The sequence below is a fragment of the Felis catus genome, chromosome B1, assembly GCF_018350175.1.
Source record: "Felis catus isolate Fca126 chromosome B1, F.catus_Fca126_mat1.0, whole genome shotgun sequence".
In the NCBI taxonomy this organism is placed as follows: Eukaryota; Metazoa; Chordata; class Mammalia; order Carnivora; family Felidae; genus Felis; species Felis catus.
In genome coordinates, this window is record NC_058371.1 from 116749880 (window position 1) to 116776358 (window position 26479).

The following is a 26479-nucleotide window of genomic DNA, read 5'->3' on the forward strand; positions in this document are numbered from 1 at the left end:
TTATCTTTTCCTATGGGCTTCCAATAGGAAATCCTGCTGCTGAAGCAGATTCTCTAAGTTAAATATTAGGAGGCAGCCCTCACTGACTTAGAATTCATTGTATTTTTTTATCCCTGAATTCTCCCTTGTTTCTTTCTTCCTTTCTTTTCTTTTTTCTTTCTTTTCTTTCTACACTGATTTTCTTTCTACAAGATTTTACTTTTTTTCCCCCAAATCTTAGCAAAATGCTTGCACCATTAACTGACTCAATTACTAGGTTGCATAACACAGTTTTCTGAACCACTCTTCTTCATACTGTGAAGGCAGAGAACACACAGGTTTCCTACTTCAGCACTGTTTCACAGGCCCAGTGAGATGGCCTACCGAGGAAGATATGCAAAACTATCATGCTCTGCTATTTGGGGACACAATTGTAAGACTGAGTTATCTCAAAACACTGGTTTTGATGAATTAGTATATTTCATTTCACTAACCACCATTAAAAAACAAGAGTCACAATCTGATAATGGAAAAAAAAATCTCCTTTTTTGTTTGAAGTCCATATAAATGTTTGCAGACATTGTTGTTACTTTCAGTAACATTTTATTTATTATTTTATATTTATTTATTTTGAGAGAGAGAGACAGAGACAGAGAGAGAGAGAGAGAAGGAGAAACAATCTCAGTCAGGCTCTGCGCCATCAGCATAGAGCGCGATGCGGAGCTTGAATTCATGAACTATGAGATCACGACCTGGGCCGAGATCAAGAGTCGGAAGCTTAACCGACTGCACTACCCAGGCGGCCCTGTTTCAGTAATATTTAAAAAATCAGACCTTAGAATTTTAATTTATCATTTTCTTCCACTGAGGACACTCAGTGGTCAGATTTCAGTAATATATATATTTTCAACTCCAACTGCCTCGCATACTATATTTCCTCCCTACAATTCATTATTTCATTCAAGTATTCATGACGTCTCTGTCTTCTTTGTGCTGGTCGCTCAGGGAGGCATAAGAGTTACAAACACAAATACCTGCTCCCAGCCTCACGGAGCTCAGCCTGGATGAGGGAGATAGCAACTGGCAGGGGATTCTCCTTTATTACTAAGACTAAAAACAACTACTGTGGTTTAACTGTCCAGGAGTAAGAGACAACTGGACCAAGAAGCCTCAACTCTGTCCCCTTAAACTTCACCTTTCAAGTGGGGTTCACTTGAACTTCCAGCACCACCTTCATGCTGCCTTCTAAGGACATGTTATTCTCTCAATAAACAAGCAAAACTTAAACTTACTTGGGCTCCCATTAATACAATGGAGATGGATGGCATTTAAAAAAAAAAAAAAAGACTTTGCTAAAGAGTTAAGGTAGAGCAAATAGAAAATTAAAAAAACATAAAACTTAAAAAATCTCAGCTTAAAAAATCTCAGATTTCTGATCTCACATTGCTAGGTGACTTCTAGAACTTACGGGCTCTATGCTATTGTTTAGCCTGAGATTGTCACACTCTTTAAGAACCTACAGAAACTGCCCATTTCCACTACAGTTTCCTATATACAAAATGGAACTAAAACACAGAACCTGTGGCATTTCTTAGCTTTAAGAAAAACATATCACTAATTAAAATGATAAAGGCAACAATATCCTGAGAAAAATATCTTTAGCAAATAAACATAAGATTAATATATTTATTATATTAAAGAACTCATTCAGATTGACAAGAAGCAGGTATTAAGAGAAATAAATACAAATATCCAACCATGTTATGAGAAAATAACAAATGAACAAGTTTGACAAATGAACAAGTTTTGTAACAAAATGAAACAAGTTGTCCCTATTAGCCTGTAAAAGTTACAAAAAACACAAAAAACAAACAAACAAAAAGGTGACAAACTAATGCCTGGGAAGGTAGGAGTGAAGCAGGGGCTCCTGAACATTGCTGATGGCAACATAAATTAGTTAAAGCCCTTTTAGAAAATAATTAACAATATGTATCATTAAGTAACAAAACTGTTCACACACTTTCATTCGGTCAACTTACTTCTGGGAAAAGCTATGCGCAGGATGTTTTTCATTGTTGTGCTATTTGTAGTGTGATAGTGGTGAGCAACTTTATACTCAATAGTAGATAATTAAGCAAAATACATTCAATACTAGGTGAAATATTATGGAATCATTAAAAATTACCAGCTCTATTAGCAGATGGTTGTATTATGCTTCAAAATTCTTAAATTAATTTTCTAAAAGCAAACACTATACCTATATGAAATAGCTGAATTCTTTACTATATTTGGACAACAAATGGCACATGCTGTCACACTGCCTGGTAAAAAGGAAAGGATGAACAGAAATGTTTAAAGGTTCACTAAAAGTATTTATAAAGCTAGAATACTCTTTCACTAATTATAGTTGATTGTTTTCTAATAAAGAGAAAATGTTGCATTTATATTGAAACGGTCTTTTTTTTTTTTTTTTTTGGTACTAGAACCTTTTAGATGCAACAGGCATTCAAACCTAACAAGAGCCTCTCACTAGTAGAAAATCAAGGGAATGTATTTCTTTGTGGAGTAGGTTGGGTACATGCAATATTTGCAATAAAATATTATCATCACAGATGCAGCAGAAAAACTCAGCTGACATTGACCATTTCTACTCCTTGATATAGTGATATAAAAGACCTGAGGAGTAAGCTACATAAATACAACTGTTTTGGTTTAAGAGTTTGTTCATAATTGCTAACCATTCAAGTTCTATGAGAAAGGAGGGGAGATCTAGAATGCAAGGAGACCATTTATGTCAGACGTGGCACAAAAATTGTTGTTCATGAGCAAGATCTTTGATTTCAGAGTGAGCATTGTGATCAAGTGTTTCCAGAATGTGAGCAGAGTTTGAAGACATGCTCCATAATCTGCAACCCTTACTCCTCCTGATAGAACACAAGTGCATTCAACAAGTGGGAAATTAATTGGTATAATATGACCAGATGGTATTAATAGAACAGTGAAAAGAATAAGGTAAGAAAACAGCTGAACATGTTAACAGTAACCATATTTTAACAACGAAGGGTAGAATTCATCTTGGGAATGGAAATTCTTAATATATTAAGAGTTTTACTGCTTTTAATTTTAACCAAATAAGTTCCAAATTTTAAGCCACTTCAGCAAAGACTCCTATAGTCAGAGGGTTATTATAATTCCTCTTTTCACTGTACCCCACATCTGTAGGACTTAAAAATCACAAAACAATAGCAATTTTCTATAACATGTTTGGTCACTGAAAGTAATTTTCAGGAAGTTATAGTATGGACTGAAATAAGTTTTGTGAGATGAAATACTATTCCAAAACATTCCTAATGTGGGCAAACCCCAATCCCCAGCTAATAAATTCCCAATATTATTAATTTTGGTAAGATAACAATACAAACTGGTGTAATTTCACACACAAGACTTGTACATATGCTGTAAGAGGTAAGTATGGGATACTTATGAAGCATAGTGGATGCAGAGATGGAGTTCTAGTCTCAGCTGACTGACAATGTGTCACGATTGTATGTTACATGATGTATGTTGCTTAATCCCCCCATGAGGCTCAAATGTGATCGCTAGTGTGTCTCTAGTGAATTTTTGCAATTTCTTTGCCTGATATCTTAGTTTGGCCCTCCAAATTCAACCGGTTCTCCGCCTTGGAGGTTGACTTGAGTGGGCTGTATCAACAGATTTCCTTGCCCACCGGCATACAGATGGGTTTGGTCAATGAGAAGCCCCAGCAGATCAGACATATGGTAATGGGAAAGGAGAACAAGGGCAGGGTATTTTCCCTCTGGCTGTCAACACTACAGTCACCTGAGGCTGCCTCTTCTTTTGCCTGAAAGTTCCTGCCCCTCTCCAAGCAGCTTGCTGTATGGGACTTTCCTCTGCGTCCTCTCCAGGCCTACAGGTGGAAACAGCTCTACAGCTACTGACCCTGGGTTTCTTCCCTTTCTTTTCATGGTTCAGGATACCCTGTCTACAACTTTGTAAGCAATCCCTCTACATATAAATTTCTTCCTAAATGATCCCAATATGAAAGGGCCATCTTTTCCTACTGGGAATCTGACTCATACAATCACTTTTTAAAAAGCGTGATCGAGGGTGTAAACCAGAATCTAATGTCTAGTGAAAAGTAGCTGTGTAAATTTGAATATTACTTTTAATGAGCTTTAAGGTCACTTGCAAGAAACTTCTCAAAAGCACTTATTTTATAAACAAAGAAAATTATTTTAAAACACCTTTTTGGCTAGATCATAGTCCAAGTAATCCAACAATTACCTAATTTTACAGTAAACCATCTAGACCTGATGAAAGCAGATAGGCATGACTGGAAAGCAAATCTCTAAGTCATTTTCTTTAATACTGCCTTTGGCAGCTTGGTTTTCTTTTCTTTCCTTGTTTTGTTGAAAAAAATTAAGTGTGAATATGTCCCCAAGGGAATGAGAGTATTTAGTCAATAAAGTTGTTTAAAATAAACAAGAGGACTTGGCTCTATCTAACCTTTCCCCATCAAAAAACCCCACAAATAGTTTTTCATGCCTAGTTTGCTAAATGTGCACACTGTGTACAAAAATACCTTTATTTTTTTACTGCAAGAGACAAGTCAAAGTAAAACCTTCATATAAAGTAACTTATTTTTAAGATAAGGAGTTGTCCCGGGAATCGACTTTACCTAGTTTCGTAAAATATTTGTTATGTAATCATATGCAAAAATTCCTAGGTACAAAAGTTTGCACTTACAGCCAACTTTCTAATGTAATCACTGGTTTCAACATAAAAACTAATTTAGTAATTTTCCTCAAATAAGTACATAAAATTCACATCTAGAAACATTATGCTCTGGGTTACTAATACGGTACTCTTCTGCCATTTAAATGACAGCTTTCTGTTTATGACTACACTTTTGTCCTATGGTTAAGGATAATTTTTTTTTAAATTCTTCTGATGATTCAATCTTTAGCAATTAAATTATTGCAGAGCCTGTGAGCTATTGTGATTGTAATAGCTATTAGGGACATCTCCTTGCTTCAAGTATCTCTCCAATGTGAATTAGGCCTAATTAAATAAAAATAATGAATGGGTTTCAGTGGTAAGAAGAGCTGGTTCAAAGTGCAGAAAAAAATAGTTCATTGTGTTGTTGAGCTGATTTTAATCATAAATGTCTGGGACCAGCACAGAGAATGCCAATTAAAGCTGAAATGAATAATACTAATTAGTTTCCATCAGCAGAAAAATAAAGATCCACATCATTAGTTTTCCCTCTGTCTTCTAAACGTGATTATAAACATTTAACCTTTTTAAAACATAATTCTTGAAAGTTAAGCAATATCAAGAATTTTTAACCTTAAAAACTAAGTTATTTAGTGTGAAATATTCAGACGAAATCTGGAAAGGCAATCCAGGAACTAAATTATATGAGGAAATACCTTTTTGCCAATGTATGTAATAGTATTAATACAGTGCTGGTTTTGCATTAATTATAAACAGAAGTTGTCATTGCTTTCAGAGCAATGTTACATATAGTTTACATATGACTGCAAATAACACTGCAAGTGTTCAGGGCTGCTTTTTCATTTGTCTTCATTAGAAATGATATTCAACACTGAAACAAAATACTGCAGATGTTTGTTTTATGGGAAAGATTCTTCCCTATTTTCATTGCTTCTGGATGACACAGTAAGTTTTGCTCCACTTAAAATGGGTGCTCACTGAAAATTTGTCCATTAATAAGAAATGCAACATTCCTGGAAGTTTCATCCAAATATGCCTTGTTCTAAAATATCAAAGCCGGTCATTACAGTACCCATTATCAGTGACCATTGGAAAAACTCTTAAAGGAAAACTTGGAAGAAACTCTTAGGACAAGTCTTATCTTGAAGTGGGTACAAATCTCCAGTCCTAAGAGAACTCGGGTTCTGCTGGAAACATAGCAGGACTAGTACAATGCTCCAGATCCGTTTATCAGAAAGGTCTTCCTGAATTACTGTGGTCCCGCTCCAACCATATTTCAACACAAACTGAAGAGATTAGAACACTTGCCTCGGACTAGTTTTCAGAAATAAGCATTTCATTACTCACATAAATCCTATCTCAACCTTTTGAAGCAACTCAATTTCTGAAACATAATCAGTTTTAACAATATTCCCTCAAATAGATAATCTGTGGTTTCTTATTAGTGAATCTATAATATTCCAAAAACAAACCACAATAACTTTTAAAATTGCCTAGTGCCATTGTAAACGACTTTAGTGGAGGGGCGCCTGGGTGGCTCAGTCGGTTAAGCATCCAACTCTTGATTTTGGCTTAGGTCATGATCACACATTTCATGAGTTCGAGCCCCACATCGGGCTCCATGCTGACGGTGTGGAGTCTGCTTGGAAGTCTCTCTCTTCCTCTATCTCTGCCCCCTCCCCACTTTGCTCTCTCTGTTTCTCTCAAAATGAATAAACTTTAAAAAAAATAAAAAATAAATAAATGACTTAGTGGAGTTAGGAATGGACACAAATCTCAATTGTTCAGTAAATTCTCAATTTGTTCATTTCTACACAAACAAAAAAGTTTCTAAGTAATTTTTACATTCTACATATGACCTAATCAAATTAAAATCAGATAATTTTGTTTAATCACAGAGATACTACATGTCAAATACTTTTATTTCAAAAAGCAATACTCTCAGAAGATCCTATATAATCCATCCTAGATGAACTGGCCATTAAAGCCTTTCTTGGTAATCAATCATCATAGGCTCTGCTTGCAAAATACTAAAAAACATGGTATATACATAGGGTTCTTGAAGTCTAACCCTAGAGAATAGAACAAAGCATAACATAATACTGGGAAGAATTATAGCAAATCTAGTTCCGAGAGAAAAAAAGACTTTTAACTTTTTTTCTTTAATCACATGCCATGGTTAAGTACACTTAAAAAAAAAAAAAAAAGCATTGTATTTTCCTAAAAACAGAAAAAGAAAAGAAGAGATAAAAAACCCAGCAAGCTCGATGCTATGTGGATTTAAAGTACCAAAGCTAAGAGCACATTTTATCACTGTTACCCTAGCTAAAGAATTGTTGCCTCAATGGTAGATAGTGGCCCGGTACTTATTATGGTTGAGGACTTTGAAGCAATAAAACTTGAATTTAATCTTGCGACTCTTTTTCAGGCCTTGTTTACACAAAGTGGTTCCAGAGATTTTAGTTAGTAGCACAATGTTTTACAACTGTGTCATTTGCACATGTGACTGAGCTGATTTAAAGTTCAAAATAAACTTATTCACTCAACCATTTTGACAGTCAAAACAAAACTCAGTCCCATTTTTCAGTACTTTGAAATGCAAATGTATAATTGAAATTGGACACTGCTAAGCTTTCATTATGAAAGAACTTTCTCTACTTCTCATGAAGGTAACATCTGTAAACCTATAACGTATATGACACAAAGACATCCTCAAGGAACCTTGAAGTTTTCTGGTGGCAGGGCAGGAGCCCCAGTGCAAACTCAGCCAGGATCAATACTTGAGCTATTCCTAGACCATACTAATCACTATTTTGGAGCAATATTGAAATAAAGAAGCTCAAATTATGCTATGACAATTTGGCTTTCTCCAAAGCTCTGGGAGCTTGAGAATAGCAACCTGTGATACAGGACTGTCAAAATTAAAGTCAATGTTTATGTGTGTATATTAGCATTGCATTGCACTCCTTTTTAAAGGAAATACATTAAGATGTTTTTGCAGTTTGAGCCTTTTATCAAACTATCATCTGTCTTATAAATGACCTCCAGAAGTTTTCTGAAAAATATTTTTGAAAAAGATGAGCTGAGAAATATTTCAATCATCTTTATTTCTTTATCTTTTCCAATATTTTTACTTAAATTACATTTTTAACTTTTTATTTTAAAATAACTGCAGATTCACAGGAAGTTGCGAAAATAGTATATAGAGTCCCATGAACATTTCACCCAACTTTCTCAGTGGTGACATCTTATATAATTATAGTATAATATTAAAACTAGGAAGGTGTTGGGGCATCTGGGTGGCTCAGTAAGTTGAGCGTCCGACTTCGGCTCAGGTCATGACCTCGCGGTTTGTGAGTTCCAGCCCGGCTTCAGGCTCTGTGCTGACAGCTTGGAGCCTGGAGCCTGCTTCAGATTCTGTGTCTCCCTCTCTCTCTGACCCTCCCCTGCTTGTGCTCTGTCTTTCAAAAATGAATAAATGTAAAAAAAAAAAAAATTAAAACTAGGAAGCTGTTCTGTTGCAATACTGTTAACTACAGACCTTGCTCAGCTTTTATATGCATTCATTTGTGAATGTATGCATAGTTTTATGCAATATGATCCAATATATAGATTGATGTAACTACCTTATCACAAGGGAACTCCCTTTACAAGCAGCACTGTGCTGTGCCAATCTCTGTTCCCTACCAACCATTAATCTGTTCTTCATCTCCCTGGTTTTATCATTTTGAGAATGTTTAATAAATTCAATCACATAGTATAGGTAACTTTTTGAGAGGGGCCTTTTTCATTAACTAATGAATTCTTGAGATTCATCCAAGTATCAATAGTCCAGTCCTTTCTAATGCAGAGTGATCTTCTATACACAGACGCATCAGAATTTGTTTAATCATTCACCCACTGAAGAACACTTGGATTGTTTGCAGTCTGGGGTTATTAAGGATAAAGTTGCTATGAATATTCATATGCAGGTTTTTGCATGAATATAAGGTTTCATTTTTTTGGGATAAATGCCCAACAGTGTAACTGTTGAGTTTTGTGGTAACTATATGTGTAGTTTTGTAAAAACAAACAAACAAACAGACAAAAAAAAAAAAAAAAAAAAACGACAAATGATTCTCCAGAGGGGCTGTACCATTTTATATTCATAGCCGGCAATGCATGAATGATTCAGTTTCTCCACACCCTCCTTAACATTTGGGGCTGTTACTTTTTTTTTTTTTTTTTTTTTTAGTCATTCTGAGAGGTGTATAATGATAGCTCATATGCATATATGCCAACTGCATAGATCCTCTTTGGTAAAATGTCTGTTCATCTCTTTTGCCCATTTTCTAATTTCCTAAAAAAAGAATTTTTTGTTTGTTTTTTACTGTCAAGTTTTGAGAGTTCTTTATGTATTCCGTATCTAAGTTCTGTGTCAGATTTATTTTTTCAGTTTGCAAATATTTTCTTCTAGTCTTCAGTTTGTTTCATTATGCTTTTAACAGAGTTTTTGGCAGAGCAAACATTTTTAATTTTAATGAAGTCCAATTTATCAAAAAAAATTTTATGGATCATGCTTTTGGTGTCATGCGTAAGAGTTCTTTTTCTTTCTTTCTTTCTTTTTTTAGAGAGAGAGTGTGTGAGCATGGGAGAGGGGCTGAGGGGGAGAGAGAGAGAGAGAGAGAGAATCTTAAGCAGATTCCATGATCAGCACAGTGCCTGATATGGGGCTTGATCCCACGGCCCTGGGAACATGACCTGAGCCAAAATCAAGAGTCAGACACTCAACCAACGGAGCCACCCAGGTACCCCAAGACTAACATTTTTATATAAGGAATGTCTAATGCTATTATAATTGGAAGAATTTGCCTAGTAAAATTTTACCCACCTCTCTCCCACTTCAATGACTTCTTTATTACTCTAGCTGACTTCTCTAACTTTATACTAGAAAAGGAGATGAATTTAACACATGGTCGGCTCTAAATCATTCATATACATACTATGTAACTTATACATATGTGATTTATCTATTTCTATCTCAGTCTCTACACCTATATATTAGTGTTTGGCACTAATCAAAAGAGTACTACTAAGCAAATAACAAACTTGTTCTTTTCAACCTTGTTATATTTTAAACTACTTAATATAAATTCTTTCTATATTTATATATACTACCTTCTAGGGGCTTTTAGTTTCAGATTAAATCGCACTTTAAATAAAAGTTGTGTTACTTTTGGTAAAGCACCAAAATGCTTGTTGAGAACCTTACCCTTGAAAGAAGAGAAAATAGTTACAAATTTGTAGGCTTCTGAGGCAAATATGGTCAGGTTTTGGATTTCACAGCTAAGTATAACTTAGAAAAATGAAAAACATTTATGTTAGGAAAATTTTTTCCCAGAAAATAGAAAAAAAAAAAAAAAAAAAAAAAAACCTTTGATCTCATTCTCTTGGTGTGCTTTTAGTATGTTAAATGCCAAGAAGTTCAAAATGTAATAGCTATTATTAATCTAAAGCTATTCAATATAAACAATAAATGTTGGGAGGAATATATTCTTACATTGTAAAAGTAAGAAAACAAATATGCTAATTTTATCTAGTGTAAATCTAAGATTAATATTTTTGGAAAAAATTCTTAAAAGAGACAGCTATTTCTACATAATAAGATACATCTACTTTCACGTAAATTTGTTAGTATAATTTTAGTATACCTGGCCTAAAGTAGAACTTTTCATAGCTACCAAATAGTTCAGAGGTTTGTACCAACTCTTATATTTGATGTAATGCATGCTAAAAACAGAAAATTAATTTTTTAGTTTGTAAAGAAAAAATTTAGACAGCTTTGACCTCGTTGTTCATCTTATTTTGGTGGCAAAAGTTGAAATCAAAGCAGCTAATGCATGTACTATTTCAGTTATCTATAGTAATTACTTCACAGTGTGGGCCCCAGAGCAGCAGAAGCAGCATTAGTTGGATACTTCTTAGAAATGCAAATTATATGGCCCCATCTGAGAACTGTATGAGAAACTCAGGGTTAGTTGCCAGCAGTCTGTTTTAATAAGCCTTCTAAATGATTTTGATGGATGTCCTAGTTTGAAAAGCAATGGCTTAGGACAATGAAGCTTCTATATACCTTGCCTAGAGGCCCTAAAACAAGCTTGTATGTTTTAGATTCCCCCAAGGAGAGCACTACTTATACTGTAGCATAAGGGTGAGACAATTCTTTGAAATGGTGAAGTTTAAGCATCCCTGACCATCTGACAAAACAACAAGTCATGCTATTTGCCATGTCCCCTGGGGTTGGTAAGAACCTGGTTAAGAATCACTGATAGGGGCAAAGGTTATTTAGTCCTTCCTTTCTCCACCTTGGATCCAACTCTCTCCAAAGACCAACCATGATGGGTTACAACTTATTTAATAAAAGAATTCCTGAGTCGATACTGATAATAGATACATAGATGATAGATAGATGGGAAAATGTTCTTACAGTTGGGTGGCAACTAATACATACAGAAGGACGATAAAGCTGAAAAAGCACCATTTTGTAACTGTCACAGGAAAAGCATCAAATGAATGTAAACTAGTGAATGAAATTTTAAAAACAAGACATTATATAGTCTCAAACATCTCCCCACAAACTACTTATTAATTCAATAGAGCAAAATGGTAACATGACAGTAGAGATAACTGGAAGATACCACCTTAACCAAGTGATTAAAGTTACCATCGCTGGGCCCACACTGATGTAATGTGCTTTCTGTTATGATGCACTGAGAAGGCCACCACTTCACTCCTGTGGTGTTCCTGCCAAAATGCAGAACCTGAATCTAAGCATGAGGAACCTAGACAAATCAAATTTGAGAAATGTTCTACAAAAAAACTGGCCTGAACTCTTCAAAACAGTCCATGTTGAAAGATAAAGAAAGGCTAGGAAACTACTTCACATTAAAGGAACTAAACTGATGGGGCGCCTGGGTGCTTAAAGTGACATATCAATTACACATACTACAACCAACTGGACTTTGGATTAGATAATAGCATGTACTGAATTATATATCCTGTTTCGATAATTGTGCTATGGCTATGAGAAAAGGACTAAGAAAATGTCTTTGTTCTTAAAGCAGATAGTTAAGTTTTTAGAAGAAAAGTAGTGTAATCTACAACTGATTTCCAAACAGTCTGTAAAATATAATAATAATAGCAGTAGTAGTTATAATAATAATGACAATGGTAATAATGATGGTATAAATTAAATCTCAGTTCTCGTTCCTTCAAACTAAATAATCTCAATTATTTTAGCCCTTTAAGAGACAATGAGACAAAAGGATTCAAAGTCGCCTGGTTTAAGCAGGAATTTGGGAAGTTAACAAAAACGGATCTGTAGTCTCAATTGAAATTAATAAAAAAATATTGAGTAGTCATCCTATATTCAAAGAGCTCACAGTCTATTAGAGAAGGAAAACATGCATATAAATAGAGTGTAAGAGAAGCATACTATATGTACCAAAAATGAAGCATAAGAAAGTACTAAGGAATGTTGAGAGGGAGTGACTAATTCTGTCTAATATATTGTACTAAGTGCTTTATATATTCATTCATTAAATGTACCAACAATCTCATTAAGGTAAATACTATTTTATCCCCATTCTGCAGATGAGGCAATTGAAGCACAGAGAAGTTGAAAATCTGGCCATAGATTATCCAGTTAGTTAGAAGTACAGGTATGAAACTCAGACAGGCTGACTCCATAGCCCATGCAAAAGGCTTAATGGAGGAAGCAGCATTTGAGTTGATCTTTAAAAAATAAGTATAATTTCAATAGGATGCGAAGTGGGAAGAAGAATATTTAAGACTGAAGGAAAAACAAAAGTGAAGGCATGGAGACAATAGATACAGGTCATATAAGGGAAACTGAAAAGTTCAGGGAATGGTATGTAAGATGTGGGGAGAGAAATGGGTAAGAACAGAGGTTGAGAGATTAGACAGGCTTAAGAAACAAATTAGACTCCATCATGATTATTAGGCTATATAATTATTAACTATATAGGCTATATAATTATTAATATAGGCTATATAATTATTATATAGGCTATATAATTATTAATATAGGCTATATAATAATTATATAGGCTATATAATTATTAATATAGCCTTTGTTAGTGAAGAGAATGATTCTTATAATATGTACCATAATCTTGATGTAATTCAGCGGATTCCACATAAGGAGTCGGCCTTTGTGACATCCAAATGAACCTAGTACTAATAAAATCTTATTACAATTCAATCTCTTCTAAAAATACCAGACCACAAATCATGAGAACACTTTCACAGTGACCTCCACACCCATATATATAATAATTTCATTTCACAATGATCCTATTACCATGCAATATGGAAATTGCCAGAACTGAAAACAGAAAATCTACAGTGCAACATTTCTGCCTTACTTTAACACAAACTATATAAAGCTTTTAAGAAACAGTGAATGAAATGTAAATAAATCACGTAGCTCTGCTGTTACAGCTCCTTGTTTGTCATAATATTTATGAAAACTAGGTGATCCAATTAAAGGGATATAATGAGTAATATATTCCATGAACTCTGTTAGATATGCAGTTCCAACCAGTAAAACAACCAGACTTGAATGCTTAATGCTAGATCTCTGAGTTGGTAGCAGGTATAATTGATTGCTCAATTAATAACTGAAAATAATATTTTGGCTTTATAGTAAATTAATTATGGGTAAAGCAAAGCATGTGGCACTTAGAAATCTCTGTATTCATTTCTTAGTAAATATAAATATTCGTGAAAATCTGATTTTCATTTACTACAGTTTTAGCCTGTTCAAAATCTATACTGTAACCAGAGTACATGAAACAATCCAAGGTCAATAAAAACAAACATTTAAAATTTTCAGAATTTCAGAAAATATTTAAAACTAAACCATTAACAAATTCATTAGTGACTATTTTTCATATATTTAACAAAGAACAAAAAATGAACTTAATTTCTATAAAACATCTTCGAGCCAGAGTTCTTAATGCCCAACAAAATCTTATTCTATCCTGGAAAATCCTAACTTATCTCCTTGACTGACAGAATAGAATTGATTAGTGAGATATAGGCGATATTTAGGAAGCATCACAGAAGAAAAGAATATGAAAAAGGCAGACAAACAATTTCAAAGAGCATTTGGAAATCAAAAGTTCTATTTGGCTTAGTCTAAAACTAAAACATAAGTGGACAATTAAAGAAATAGAACAATGAGGTATAAAAAAATTCTCTCACCTAAAAACACCTAAAATGGTATGTAAAACTCAACAATCATCCTTTGCCTGTCTAAATGGATTTCTGAGAATAAAGGGAAATACACAGGGCGTTAACAAGGAGGAAAGGAACTAAAAAGCAGTGTAATAATCTTGAACAGACATTACAGCTGCTGGGAGGGGTATTTGCTAATAGGGATTTAAGCTTTAATAGCAAGACAAAGAAGAGAGGGTGGTCCTGGATCCCTAATATTGTGGAAAGTGGGAACTAATATCACTACATGAAGGCAGAAACCTTGAAAAGCTACATTCCCTATGAAAAGGTGCATTAAAAAAAATCGTATTTAATAGCAAAGGGAGATGATAAAAGGTAACTTGTCTGTTTAAACCTCAGCTCCAAATGAAAAGGTTAAAGGAATCTCATGCTTAAAAACTAATGTTAACTGGCCTTAAGTTCTAGTATCATGAGTTGTCTGACATCAGCAACAAATTCCAAAGAAATGTGGAAAAAAATTTTTTAAATGTTTATTTTTGAGAGAGACAGAGAGAGAGAGAGACAGAGAGACAGACAGACAGAACTCAAGCAGGGGAGGGGCAGGGAGAGAAGGAGACACAGAATCCGAAGCTGAGCTGTCAGCACAGAGTCTGACGTGGGGCTCGAACCTATGAACCATGGGATCACTACCTGAGCTGAAGTCAGAAGCTTAACCAACTGAGCCACCCAGGCGCCCCCTTTGTGTGGAAATTTACTCTTAACCCAGGCCCCACAAGATTCCCACAGATTTAACTTCCCAAAATGAATTCACAATATAAGATTACAAAACTATTAGGGAAATAAAACACCAGGAGTGAAGTCAACAGAAAAAACAAACAAAATTAGATCTAAATGGACATCGAATATTAGAAATAACAAATACAGAATATAAAATAACTATGCTTAAAAAATTATGAAAAGAGGAAATTAAAACACGAGCAAGAAAAAGTTTTTATAACAACCCAAATATAATTTCTAGCAATGAAAAATATAATTATTTAAGTAAAACCCTAACTATAAAAATATTTTTTCCAACAATACTTTAAACAATTAGGGGAAAATGATTATGGACTGGTTATGAAAGGATCAAGGAATTCTTGATAATTTTTATTAGGTATGATAAGAACATGGTGATTATTTAAGATGTCAGTATTTCTTAGATGTATGTAGGGCATGTTACCTGGAATTTCCTTCAAAATACTTCAGCAAAGAAAGAGAAAGGAATAGATAAAGCAAATGTAGGAAATGTTAGAAATGTTGAATCTGAACAATGTATATATGTGAAATTTTTATAATATAAATAAAATGAAAACTTTACTCAGATGTGGAATTTAAGAAACAAAACAGACAAGGAAAGGGAAAAAAATAAGAGAGAGAGAGACAAAAGAAGAAACAAACTCTTGGGGTGCCTGAGTGGCTCAGTTGGTTAAGTGTTTGACTCTTGATTTTGGCTCAGGTCATGATCTCACAGTTCATGAGTTCGAGCCCCACATGGGGCTCTGTGCCAATAGCATGGAGCTTGCTTGGGACACTCTCTCTCTGCCCCTCCCCTGCTTGTACACACACACACTCTCTCTCTCTCAACCTCTCAAAATAAATAAACATTAAAAAAAAACAAAAAACAAACAGACTCTTAATTATAGAGAACTGATGATTACCAGAGGGGAGGGAAGTGGGGGCATATGTTAAACACATGATGGGGATTAAGGAGTGCACTTGTCCTGATGAGCATAGGGTGATGAAGGAAGCATTGAATTACCATATTGCAAACCTGAAACTAGAATAATACTGTATGTTAACTAATTGTAATTAAAATAAGTACTTAAAAAAAAGAATTAGAAGAAAAAAAAAGAAAACTCAATGGATAGTATAATCAAAATATTAGACAAAACCAAAAAGGAAATTAGAGAATTGGAAGATGGATCTGAAAAGACCATCTAGATTATGATTAAAACTTAAAGGAGAGAAGAAAAACCAACTCACCTTCCTTTGGGCTCACTGCTGCAGGAAGACTATTCCAATCAAGGGTCCAAGTAGGGCAAGGGTGGGGAGAAAACATCACTTCAATGCCTTTTTCCTAGAAATAGGAAATAGACTCTTTCTGAATTAATGAATTAATAAAATTCTGTTGTGTTTTAGAAGATCAAATTTCTATTTTCTACACTAACAAGAAGAAACATAAATATTAACAACCATTAAGTGTTCCTCAAAATATTTAGTTACATAAAAAATATGATGTTGTTTTTTGAGAGCACACTTTCCTATTTTTTATACTAAGATAACAAAAAATGCTATTTTTAAATTATTACCTAAAACTACATAGAATAAGCTACCTAGAAATAAATTAGGTGTCAAAAAGAAAAGTTACCTGAGGATAAAAATTTTATCAAAAACGCTCCACACAGAGATAATAAAAAACTGATTCTGCATATGTCCATCAAGACCTGTTGTCTTCACATATATGAAAGTCGCTGCCACCTAGGAGTTACATTTACATGACAAAAAGCACCCACTTCAACATAATACCCCAAAACATCATCCATACCAGTCTTTTACAAGTGCTTATAATGCTCTAAAAAAAAAGATTCCTCTGTTGTAACCAAATGGTTCCCAACATTTTCAAAAATGAGGACCACTTTCCAGTATACAACAAACTTCTCAGGCTCTTTCCCCTGAGGAGGAAGTTAAAAGTTATGCATTTACTTATTTGATCTGCTGATAGTTACATGGCATACATACGGACTCCTAGACCCCTTGCAATCACATTCTGGGTATGTGGCCCACAGGATAGATATCCATGGTTCAGGTATTTTTATCTTCAGAAATATTATATTCAAAAGAAAAATTTCTGAGAATCTATCACTAGTTTGAATCAATTAGTTCATGAGATTACTTTCCATTATGAAAACCAGATGAATTCTGGTCCCAAAGGAAATAGTATAAAGATTCTTATTTGAGATAGAGATATATCTTTAGATCTAGAGGCCTAGAGAACTTATCTGCTCCCAGAAAAATAAACACATCTCTCTGACATCATCTACCTCTATTCTATATCCCTTATTTTAGCCTAGCCATACTGAACTTGTTATCCCTCATTTCACCAAATTTAACCTTACCTTAGAGTCTTTTCAAAAATACTATATGAGATATCATTTATATACCATTACATTTATAACATACAATTCAATACTTTTTATAATATTCACAGTCAATACTAATTTTAGAAATTTTTCATCATCTCAACAAGAAATTCCATATCTATTAGTAGATACTTTCTATCCTGTCCCCTCCCCCTGCCCCCCAGCTCCTTGACCTAGGTAACTACTAATCTACCTTCTGTCTCTATAGATTTGCTCAGGGTCTGTTCAGTAGCTGGACCCTCTGCCTAGAACACTTCTTCCAAATCTTCAATTCATTCAGGTCATTTGCTCAACGTCTTTACCTTGTCAGATAAGCCTTTCTGACCACTCCATCTACAAAGGACCCCAACCCACATAACCTCCACCCCCTTACCCCACATTATCTTTTTATAGCACTTATCATTACCTAATGTGTTCACACGTTAAATTGTGTTTTTTTCCTTATTTACCTTCCTTCTCAGAATATAAGGCCCATGAAGGCAGTCCAATTTGTTTTTCATATATCCCACATTCAAAACAATGACTAAATATATACATTTTTTGGACTAACAGAATAAATAAATTTCAAACCTTTGGAGAATAAGGGAAATTTTGTAGGTAAGAGTATACCAAAGAAAAAAGAAGAGGGAAAAGTGAGATGTGAGTGTTCCTAAGAAATACTTCACTATTTTATACTACCACTTGGCACCAATTTCATTTGTCCTCATGTAACTGGCACAAAATACTGTGACTACACAAAAATTAAAAGTTACTATATAAATAAAATTAATACATTCATATATTATTTTGATATAATATTTACTATTTTTCAAAATGTATGTCAATAATTCACTAGTAAGTAGCAAATACTATGTCCTGCTAAAAAGGAATATTTATTGTATCTAATACATACTACCAAGTTAGAATTAAATGAAAATAGAAATTTTAACTTATTTTCAGGTTTGGACTTTCTTTTTTAAATTTGTAATTTTTATTTTAGAGAGAGAAAGAGAACATAAGAGTAGGGGTGACGGGGAGAGGGAGAGAGGGAGAGAGACAGGGAGAAAGAATCTTAAGCAGGCTCTACGCTCAGTGAGGAGTCTTATGCAGGACTTGATCCCACGATCCTGGGATCACAATCTGAGCCAAAATCAAGAGTCAGACCTCAACCAACTGAGCCCCCAGCCATTGTTTTTAAATTGTTGATGTAATGTCCCAATCATTTTTTATATAACCATAAGATTTGAAATCAGAAAGAATCCTATAGAATAGCTACTACACTCTCCTAATTTATAAATGGAGAAATTAAGGCCCTTAGGTTAAATAACATACTGAAGATCGGAATGTTAGCTTAGTTACAAAGCTAGGACTAGAATTCAACTTACCTGGTCCATAGTAGTCTTCCCATGGGCTGCTCCCAAGCCAATGAGTGAGACTGGTTAAGATACTATGTTAGGCCTATTCCTGAGAAACATGGAACTCTCAGACAGATGATTTGGGCTCAAGGATTCCCAAAGTTTTGGCTTGCCAAAACTTTCTCAGACCTCCACTAAACTCTAAAACTTCTCTAACCCAGTCTTCCTTCCTTTCCTGACTCATGTACAAGGGTCAAACCTGCATCCCAGACTGAAGGCTCTCCCAGCCTCCTCTGTCTCCTTCCCCACTTTACCTCACAGATTTCCCTCAGTAGATCTCTTCCACATTTAACCCCATCTTGGAGTCTGCTCAGGGGACCTGAACTAACACATTCTCTGTAAATTAAAAAGTCAGGATTCCTTTATATTTTTTATGTTATTATAAGACAGCTTATTTTTACAATTGCTTGTTAACTTTTCCTGAATTTAAATTTGTTCTTCATTTCTCACTGTTTAAATATTTTTAAGATATATAAAATACAAATGTTTTTCCTAATGTCATTTTATTGCTAGAAAAGCATAGGTAGAAAAATCTGAATCACCAATTTTTCATTTAAGACTCTGTGTAACTATGAATTACAAGCAGATTTTTGGGGGCGCCTGGGTGGCTCAGTCGATTGAGCTTCTGACTTCAGCTCAGGTCATGATCTCACAGTCTGTGGGTTGGAGCCTCTGGTTTGCTCTATGCTGACGGCTCAGAGCCTGCAGACTGCTTTGGATTCTGTGTCTCTCTCTTTCTCTGCACCTTCCCTGCTCGCACCCTGTCTCTCTCTCTCTCTCAAAAAAAATAAACAAATAAAAAATAAAAAATAAAAAACAAATAAAAGCAGACTTTTGGTTTGTTGAAACTTTAAAAATTTGTATTTTATTTGCTTAATTTTATTAAAATTTTTTTTAATGTTTATTTATTTTTGAGAGAGAGAGGAAGAGTGCAAGCACGGGAGGGGCAGAGAGAGAGGGAGACAGAGGGTGTGAATTGGGCTCCACGCTGACAGCAGTGAGCCTGATATGGGGCTCAAACTCATGAACTGGAGATCATGACCTGAGCTGAAGTCAGACACTTAACCGACTGAGTCACCCAGGTGCCCTAAATATTAGTATTTTAATACAAAGCAAGTTACTCTCCTGCTGATCATTTAAAGAAACTCAGGAGGTGAACCTGAGATCCCGACATGGTACTGCCACCTGATCAAGACACATCAAACTTTGGACATGCCTTGATATCTTCTAAAATCAACTAAATAATCTTTTTCATTGTTTCATCATGAAGCTAACAAAACTGAGAAGGTAAGGGGCTGGGGTCACTAATACAATCCTGTTCTTTTCTTTTTTTTTTTTTTTTTTTTTTTAATTTTTTTTTTTTCAACGTTTATTTATTTTTGGGACAGAGAGAGACAGAGCATGAACGGGGGAGGGGCAGAGAGAGAGGGAGACACAGAATCGGAAACAGGCTCCAGGCTCTGAGCCATCAGCCCAGAGCCCGACGCGGGGCTCGAACTCACGGACCGCGAGATCGTGACCTGGCTGAAGTCGGACGCTTAACCAACTGCGCCACCCAGGCGCCCCAATCCTGTTCTTTTCTAATTGAGCAAACTCTATTAATGATAGAATTCAAATGCTTCCTAACCCAAGTGGGGAAATATGACTATTTTTCCAGTACAACTCAGATGAACATCTCAAATTACTTCCTGATTTTTCCTCTATTCAAATAAATCTTCAAATAGCTGAAGTCAAAGGCAAAACATTTTTGTAAATTGTTTAGAATGACAGAGAAAAGAAAGTCTATTGGGGAGAACTTGTACAATTAATATTATTAGAAACAAATTTTGCTTCAAAGAGAGAAATATAGATCATATGTGTCATTCTATCAAAAGGCTTTAAAACAGGGGTCCCTGGGTGGCTCAGTCAGTTGAGCACCTGGCTATTGATTTCAGCTCAGGCTGTGATCTCACAGTCTGTGAGATGGGGCTATGTGTTGGGCTTTGTGCTGACAGTGCAGAGCCTGCCAGGGATTCTCTTTCTCTCTCTCTCCCTCTCTCCTGCCCCTCCCCTACTTGTGCTCACTCACTCTCTCTCAAAATACATAAATAAACGTTAAAAAAGTTATTAAAGTAAAAAGTAAAAACAAAATGCAAAGAACTAAAAACTTAAATGTAGGCAAAAATCTTAGAAAGTAAATTGATATAGTCATTCTCATATTCTTTAACTTCAAACTACCATGTCAAAATTTAAAAACTGAGGCCAAATCCTTGCAACAGAAAAACACCAGGTTAAAACAATACATTTGACCAGATGTGATATGACCTTGGTCAATGTCTTGAATATAAAAAAACAAGTTTCGAGAAAAATACTTTTTTTATTAAAAAATATTTTTTAATGTTTATTTATTTTTGAGAAGAGACAGAGTGCAAGAGGAGGAAGGGCAGAGAGAGAGGGAGACACAGACTCTGAAGCAGACTCCAGGCTCTAAGCTGTCAGCAGAGCCTGAAATGGGGCTCGAACTCACAGACCAGACTGCGAGATCATGACCTGAGTCAGAGTCGGACACTCAACCGACTGAGCCACCCAGGCACCCTGAGAAAAATATTTTTAAAAAATATATATTCTGACTTACTTGGCTCCAAAGACACATACTATTAAAAATCTTCAATTTACTATACCCCACTTACATGCAAAAGACATGGAAATATTAACTGGTCAAGAGTGATGTAAAACAACTACAAATAAAATTTAAAACAAAAGTAATGTCAATAAATGATTATAATCTAGGGTAGAATGCTCAGCAACATTATCACATGGAATTTTTCAAAGAAAATGTTAATGAAAACATTTTAAGTACCATTAACTTGGTCATAGTGGGTCTTGGTCCTCTTAAAAATGAAGCATCATTTTGCTCCTCCACACCTGGGACCTCACTTAAGTTTGCATCTTGTTCCTTCAAGGTGGTCAGCAACTCTGGTAAGTGGAGAAATTGGATCCCACACTGAGAAGCTGCTGTTTTTACTCTGGGCACTTCCTGAATCCTTTGGTACCAAGCAGCCAGCAGTGGAAATTCTATCAGCTTTTCAGAAAGTTTCTTGCAGATAATTGCCTAGGCAGACAAAGAACAAAACACACTATTCTATATTTTTTGTGTTTAACAGCCATATTGAGGTAACTTTACATACCATAAAATTCGCACATTTTAAGCATACAGCTCAAACAATGAGTTTTAGTAAATTTATACAGTTGGGCAACTATCACCACAATCCAGGATTAGAGCGCTTATATCACACCAGAAATTTCCATTATGACCACCTGTAGTCAATCTCTGCTTCCCCAGTTAGTTGTAAGCGACCACTGATCTCCTTTCCATGTCTATAATTTGCCTTTTCTAGTATTTCATATAAGTAGAACCAGAAAACGTGTCTTTTTTCACTTAGCATTAATTTTTTGAGGTTCATGTATGTAGTTGCATTTACTAGTAGTTTGTTTCTTCTTATTATAAGAGTAGTCATTGTGTGGAATAATATATTTTGTTCATCCATTTACCAGTTGATAGACATTGCATTGTTTCCAGTTTTTGGTAATTATAAATAATGTTGCTATACAAACTCATGCACCAGTGTTTGTATGGGAATGTTTTTCATTTCTTAGGAGTAGATACTAGGAGCCACGTTGCTAGGTTATATGGAAACTATGCTTAAGTTTCCACGAAACTGCCTAACACTTCTCCCTGATGGCTGTGCCATTTTATATCCTCACTAGCAATGCATGGAGGTCCTGATTTCTCCAAATCTTGCCAATGATTGGTATTGTCAGTCTCTTTTATTTTCACTATTCTAGTGGATGTGCGGCAGTATCTCATTGTGATTTTAATTTGCATTTCCCTATGATTTGATGATGTTGAGCACCATGTGCTTGTTTGCCATTCAAATATCTCTGGTGAAAGTATGAGAGTCATGTAATTGGCAGTTATATATATGGCAAAGAAGTTACAGAGATGGCAAACAAGTACATGAAAAAACGTACATCATTTATACCATTAAAGAATTGCAAATTAAAACAAGGAGACACCACTGCACACCTACTAGAATGGGGAAGAGGCAAAACCCTGACAAAAGCAAATGATGGCAAGGATGGGGAGCAACAGGAACTCTCATTTGCTGCTGGTGGGAATGCAAAATGGAACAGCCACTAAGAAAGGCAATTTGGTGACTCCTTACAAAGCTGAACAACTCACCATATGATCCAGCAATTGCACTCCAAATAAGTTAAAGACTTATGTCCATGTAAAAACCTGCACTTGGATGTTTATAGCCAAAACTTGGAAGCAATCAAGATGTTCTTCAGTAAGTGAATGGATACACAATCTGTGGTACATCCAAACAATAGAATATTATTCAGCACTAAAAAGAAATGAACTCATCAAGCCATGAAAAGACACAGATGAACACTAAGAGCATATTACTAAGTGAAAGAAGCCAACCTGAATGGCTATATACCATATAATTCGAAGTATGTGACATTCTGGAAAAGGTAAAACTATGAAGACAGTAAAAGAATCAGTGGTGGTCAGGGGTTAGGACAGAGGATGAATACGTGGAATATAGATTTTTAGGGCAGTAAAACTATTCTGTATGATACAATAATGACGGATGCATGTCATACATTTGTTGAAACCCACAGAATGTACAACCGAAAGAGTGAACCCTATTATAAACTATGGATTGGGTTATAGTAATGTTTTAATGTAGGTTCATTAGTTTTAATAAATGTACCACTCCGGCGCAGGATTTTGATAGCAGAGGAGACTGTGTGTATGGGGACAGAGAATATTGGAAACTTTCTGTACTTTCTGCTTTATTTTACTGTGAACCTAGAACTACCCTAAGAAAGAAAGTCTATTTTTTTAAAGATATATTTAAAATCAAAACATACTATTTAGATAAGATATAAGACTAACAAAGGACTAATGTCTTACAAAGAATAAGAGGCCCAAAAGGTATTTGTGAATTACTTGAATAATAATAATAATAATAATAAACATTATATACAGACAAACTAAGAATATATTCACATACTGACTATACTATAAGTAAAAAAAAAAAAAAAGTAATGGAAAAGACCAATACATAGCAGAAAAAGGACAAAAAATGTGAATGGATTATTCCAAGAGAATCAAAAATAACATGACAACATTCGAAATGTCTATAAATGCTACAATTGAAAATCATCTTGTAAAATTTTGTACCTTGTATTCCAGTTTCTATCATCTTTCATTGGTAGTATATTTTTATGCCCCTCTAAAAACTTTTCCTTAATCAACTTCCTTCAAACTTAGAAACCCCTTCCTCTATAATTCACCGGCAAGAACACATTCCACTGTCCCAGACCATCATCATATTTCATAAGTTCTCAACACCCTGAATATAGAGAGTAAAAGGACACTGCTTAGTCAAAAACCTGAGATACTTAATATATACTTACTTATGAAAATTAGTTTAAGTGGTCAATGGAGGAAGGTCAATGCAAAATGTGTTGAAGTGCTGACTTCTTCAAAGTTTATTATGTAATACTTTTAAATGATTATAACTTGATGTCTATATAGAGTTTATAATCACTGGTGTATTTTGAGGAATCTCAGTGGAAATTATGCACTCACTGGATAAGTGTGGAGATGAGAAAAATGGAGAGGCTGTACTCTTATTTTAATGGTGATTTAAAGTTTGGTTTTTTTTGTTGTTGTTGTTTTTAAGCGAAGCCTTCTTCCCTAAATGTATGAACTGTAACACAGACTCAAGACAATATTACTTTATAATAATGTAAGAAGCACTGTCAGGACTATATTCTCTACAAAAGACTTGATGGAGTAAGGAGGAAATTTCACTAAAGTAAAATAGTAAAAAGATAAAAGTTACAATTATAAATATATAGAAGTAAAAAGATAACTAGCATCATTTACAGGGCAATTTTTATCACACAACACTTAAAGTAAGGCTTTTATTTAAATTAGAAAATGTGAAATCATTCCTCCTGATTTAAATTATCTTTTTGTTTTCTTTTGGCCAGATGCTTTCTCCCTACCATCACAACCAAACTTCAATTTCTTTAAAAAATAGAATGTTCTTGCTTCTTTTTGAGGCACTGAATGTTGTTTCCATAGAAACAGTAATAACGTCACAGATTATGACTGGTGACTATGAACAAATAGATAAATAAAAAGGTCAAATCAAGAAAATCTTGACACATATATCTAGCAATAATCAGTACCAAAGCCGAAGCCAGAAAGGACATAAAAGTAATAAAAAATTCACATGCATATACATTTTAGTCTATTTTAACTGGACTTTAAATAAGCACAAGTAATTGATTATAAGGGCAGGGCTTATGTCTAACTCTTTTTGTATATAACAAGGACTTAAAACACTGCCTTGCAAATAACACTCTGTTGAGTGAATAAATGATCAAGAAACTACATATTAGCTTCAAAGAATAATTTCCTAAATTAGTGTTTTTCAAACAGTAAGTTCAAACAGTAACTTGCAACATCAGCACAGTTTTAAAAATGACATATAAATGGATAAATTGTGGTTTATATACACAATGGAGTACTACGTGGCAATGAGAAAGAATGAAATATGGCCCTTTGTAGCAACATGGATGGAACTGGAGAGTGTTATGCTAAGTGAAATAAGTCATATGGAGAAAGACAGATACCATATGTTTTCACTCTTATGTGGATCCTGAGAAACTTAACAGAAACCCATGCGGGAGGGGAAGGAAAAAAAAAAAAAGGAGGTTAGAGTGGAAGAGAGCCAAAGCATTAAAAACTGAGAACAAACTGAGGGTTGATGGGGGGTGGGAGGGAGGGAGGGTGGGTGATGGGTATTGAGGAGGGCACCTTTTGGGATGAGCACTGGGTGTTGTATGGAAACCAATTTGACAATAAATTTCATATATGGAAAAAAAATTAAAAAAAATAAAACTTAAAAAAAATGACATATAATAGAAAATATCAGAGTAAGTAGCGTGTAGTAAGATGGGTTACTTTATATAATACTTAGAAGTATATTTAATGTATAGAAGATACATATTTATATAAGTATGTTTTCCCACCTTGTAAAATGCATTTTTTACTGTGAATTAAAGCAAAAAAAGTTTGAAATATACTTTCTAAATGTCACTCTGGGAGCCAGTTTATAATTCTCATCAAAATTCTTAATTGCCTGGAAATAGCTTATGTGCTAAGGGAACTGAGCTTAAGTCATGATAAATTAATCACATAAGAAATGTTCTCATTTCTTCACCTTTCCTTTCCTCTCCTTGGTAATGATTTATTGTTATTTGTTAGATGCATACGGCATCTTTCCTTCCGTTTGAAAATAAGTTGTGACTAAGTAACAATAATTCATGTTTAAAAGAAATTGAGAAGTTTTACTCTGCATGACAAGTTATCCCATTTAATCAACATGCCAGGCTGCCCTGCTAATATCCAGACAGCTCAGGAGGTACTGAAGCACATTCATTACACTCAAGAAGATATATTTAAGGAAGTGGCTAGTGAAAAATGTGTGAGATGAAAATTATATTTGTTCCTAAGAAATTATTTAAAAAGTTACCTGCCTGATAAGATCAAAACCATTATAAATATCATAATTACTTAAAGACAAGAAAATAAGATCATTTATTCTTAAACTCATAAATAAAAAACTACTGCTACCAAGAGCACAAAATGAAATGCTAATGGCTTTGTAGTTAATTATAATAAAGGAGAGCAAAACTTGTCTGGAGAGAAGCAAGATGTTACATCTATCTAAAGTATCTCCTCCACTGCATCACTTTCCAATCACCTATTATATAAAATGTTTTGTACTTTATATCATTCTTTAGCCATGTTTACTCTTTTGAAAATAAATGTTTAGGTGAGCAATGTAACCAGTAAATGAT

At 34.5% G+C, this 26479-nt stretch overlaps 1 protein-coding gene across 2 annotated transcripts in view; it reads right to left on the minus strand.

Annotated features, from left to right (window-relative positions):
* Positions 1-26479, minus strand: part of GSTCD (glutathione S-transferase C-terminal domain containing) — a 130950-nt gene that overhangs the window by 89545 nt on the left and 14926 nt on the right. For both annotated transcript variants that reach the window (XM_006930933.4, XM_045056036.1), the window contains 2 exons: positions 21390-21641; positions 16000-16093 (listed from right to left, as the gene is read on the minus strand). In XM_006930933.4, the coding sequence (XP_006930995.2) occupies positions 16000-16093; positions 21390-21641 (346 nt within the window). The remainder of the gene's footprint in view (positions 1-15999; positions 16094-21389; positions 21642-26479) is intronic.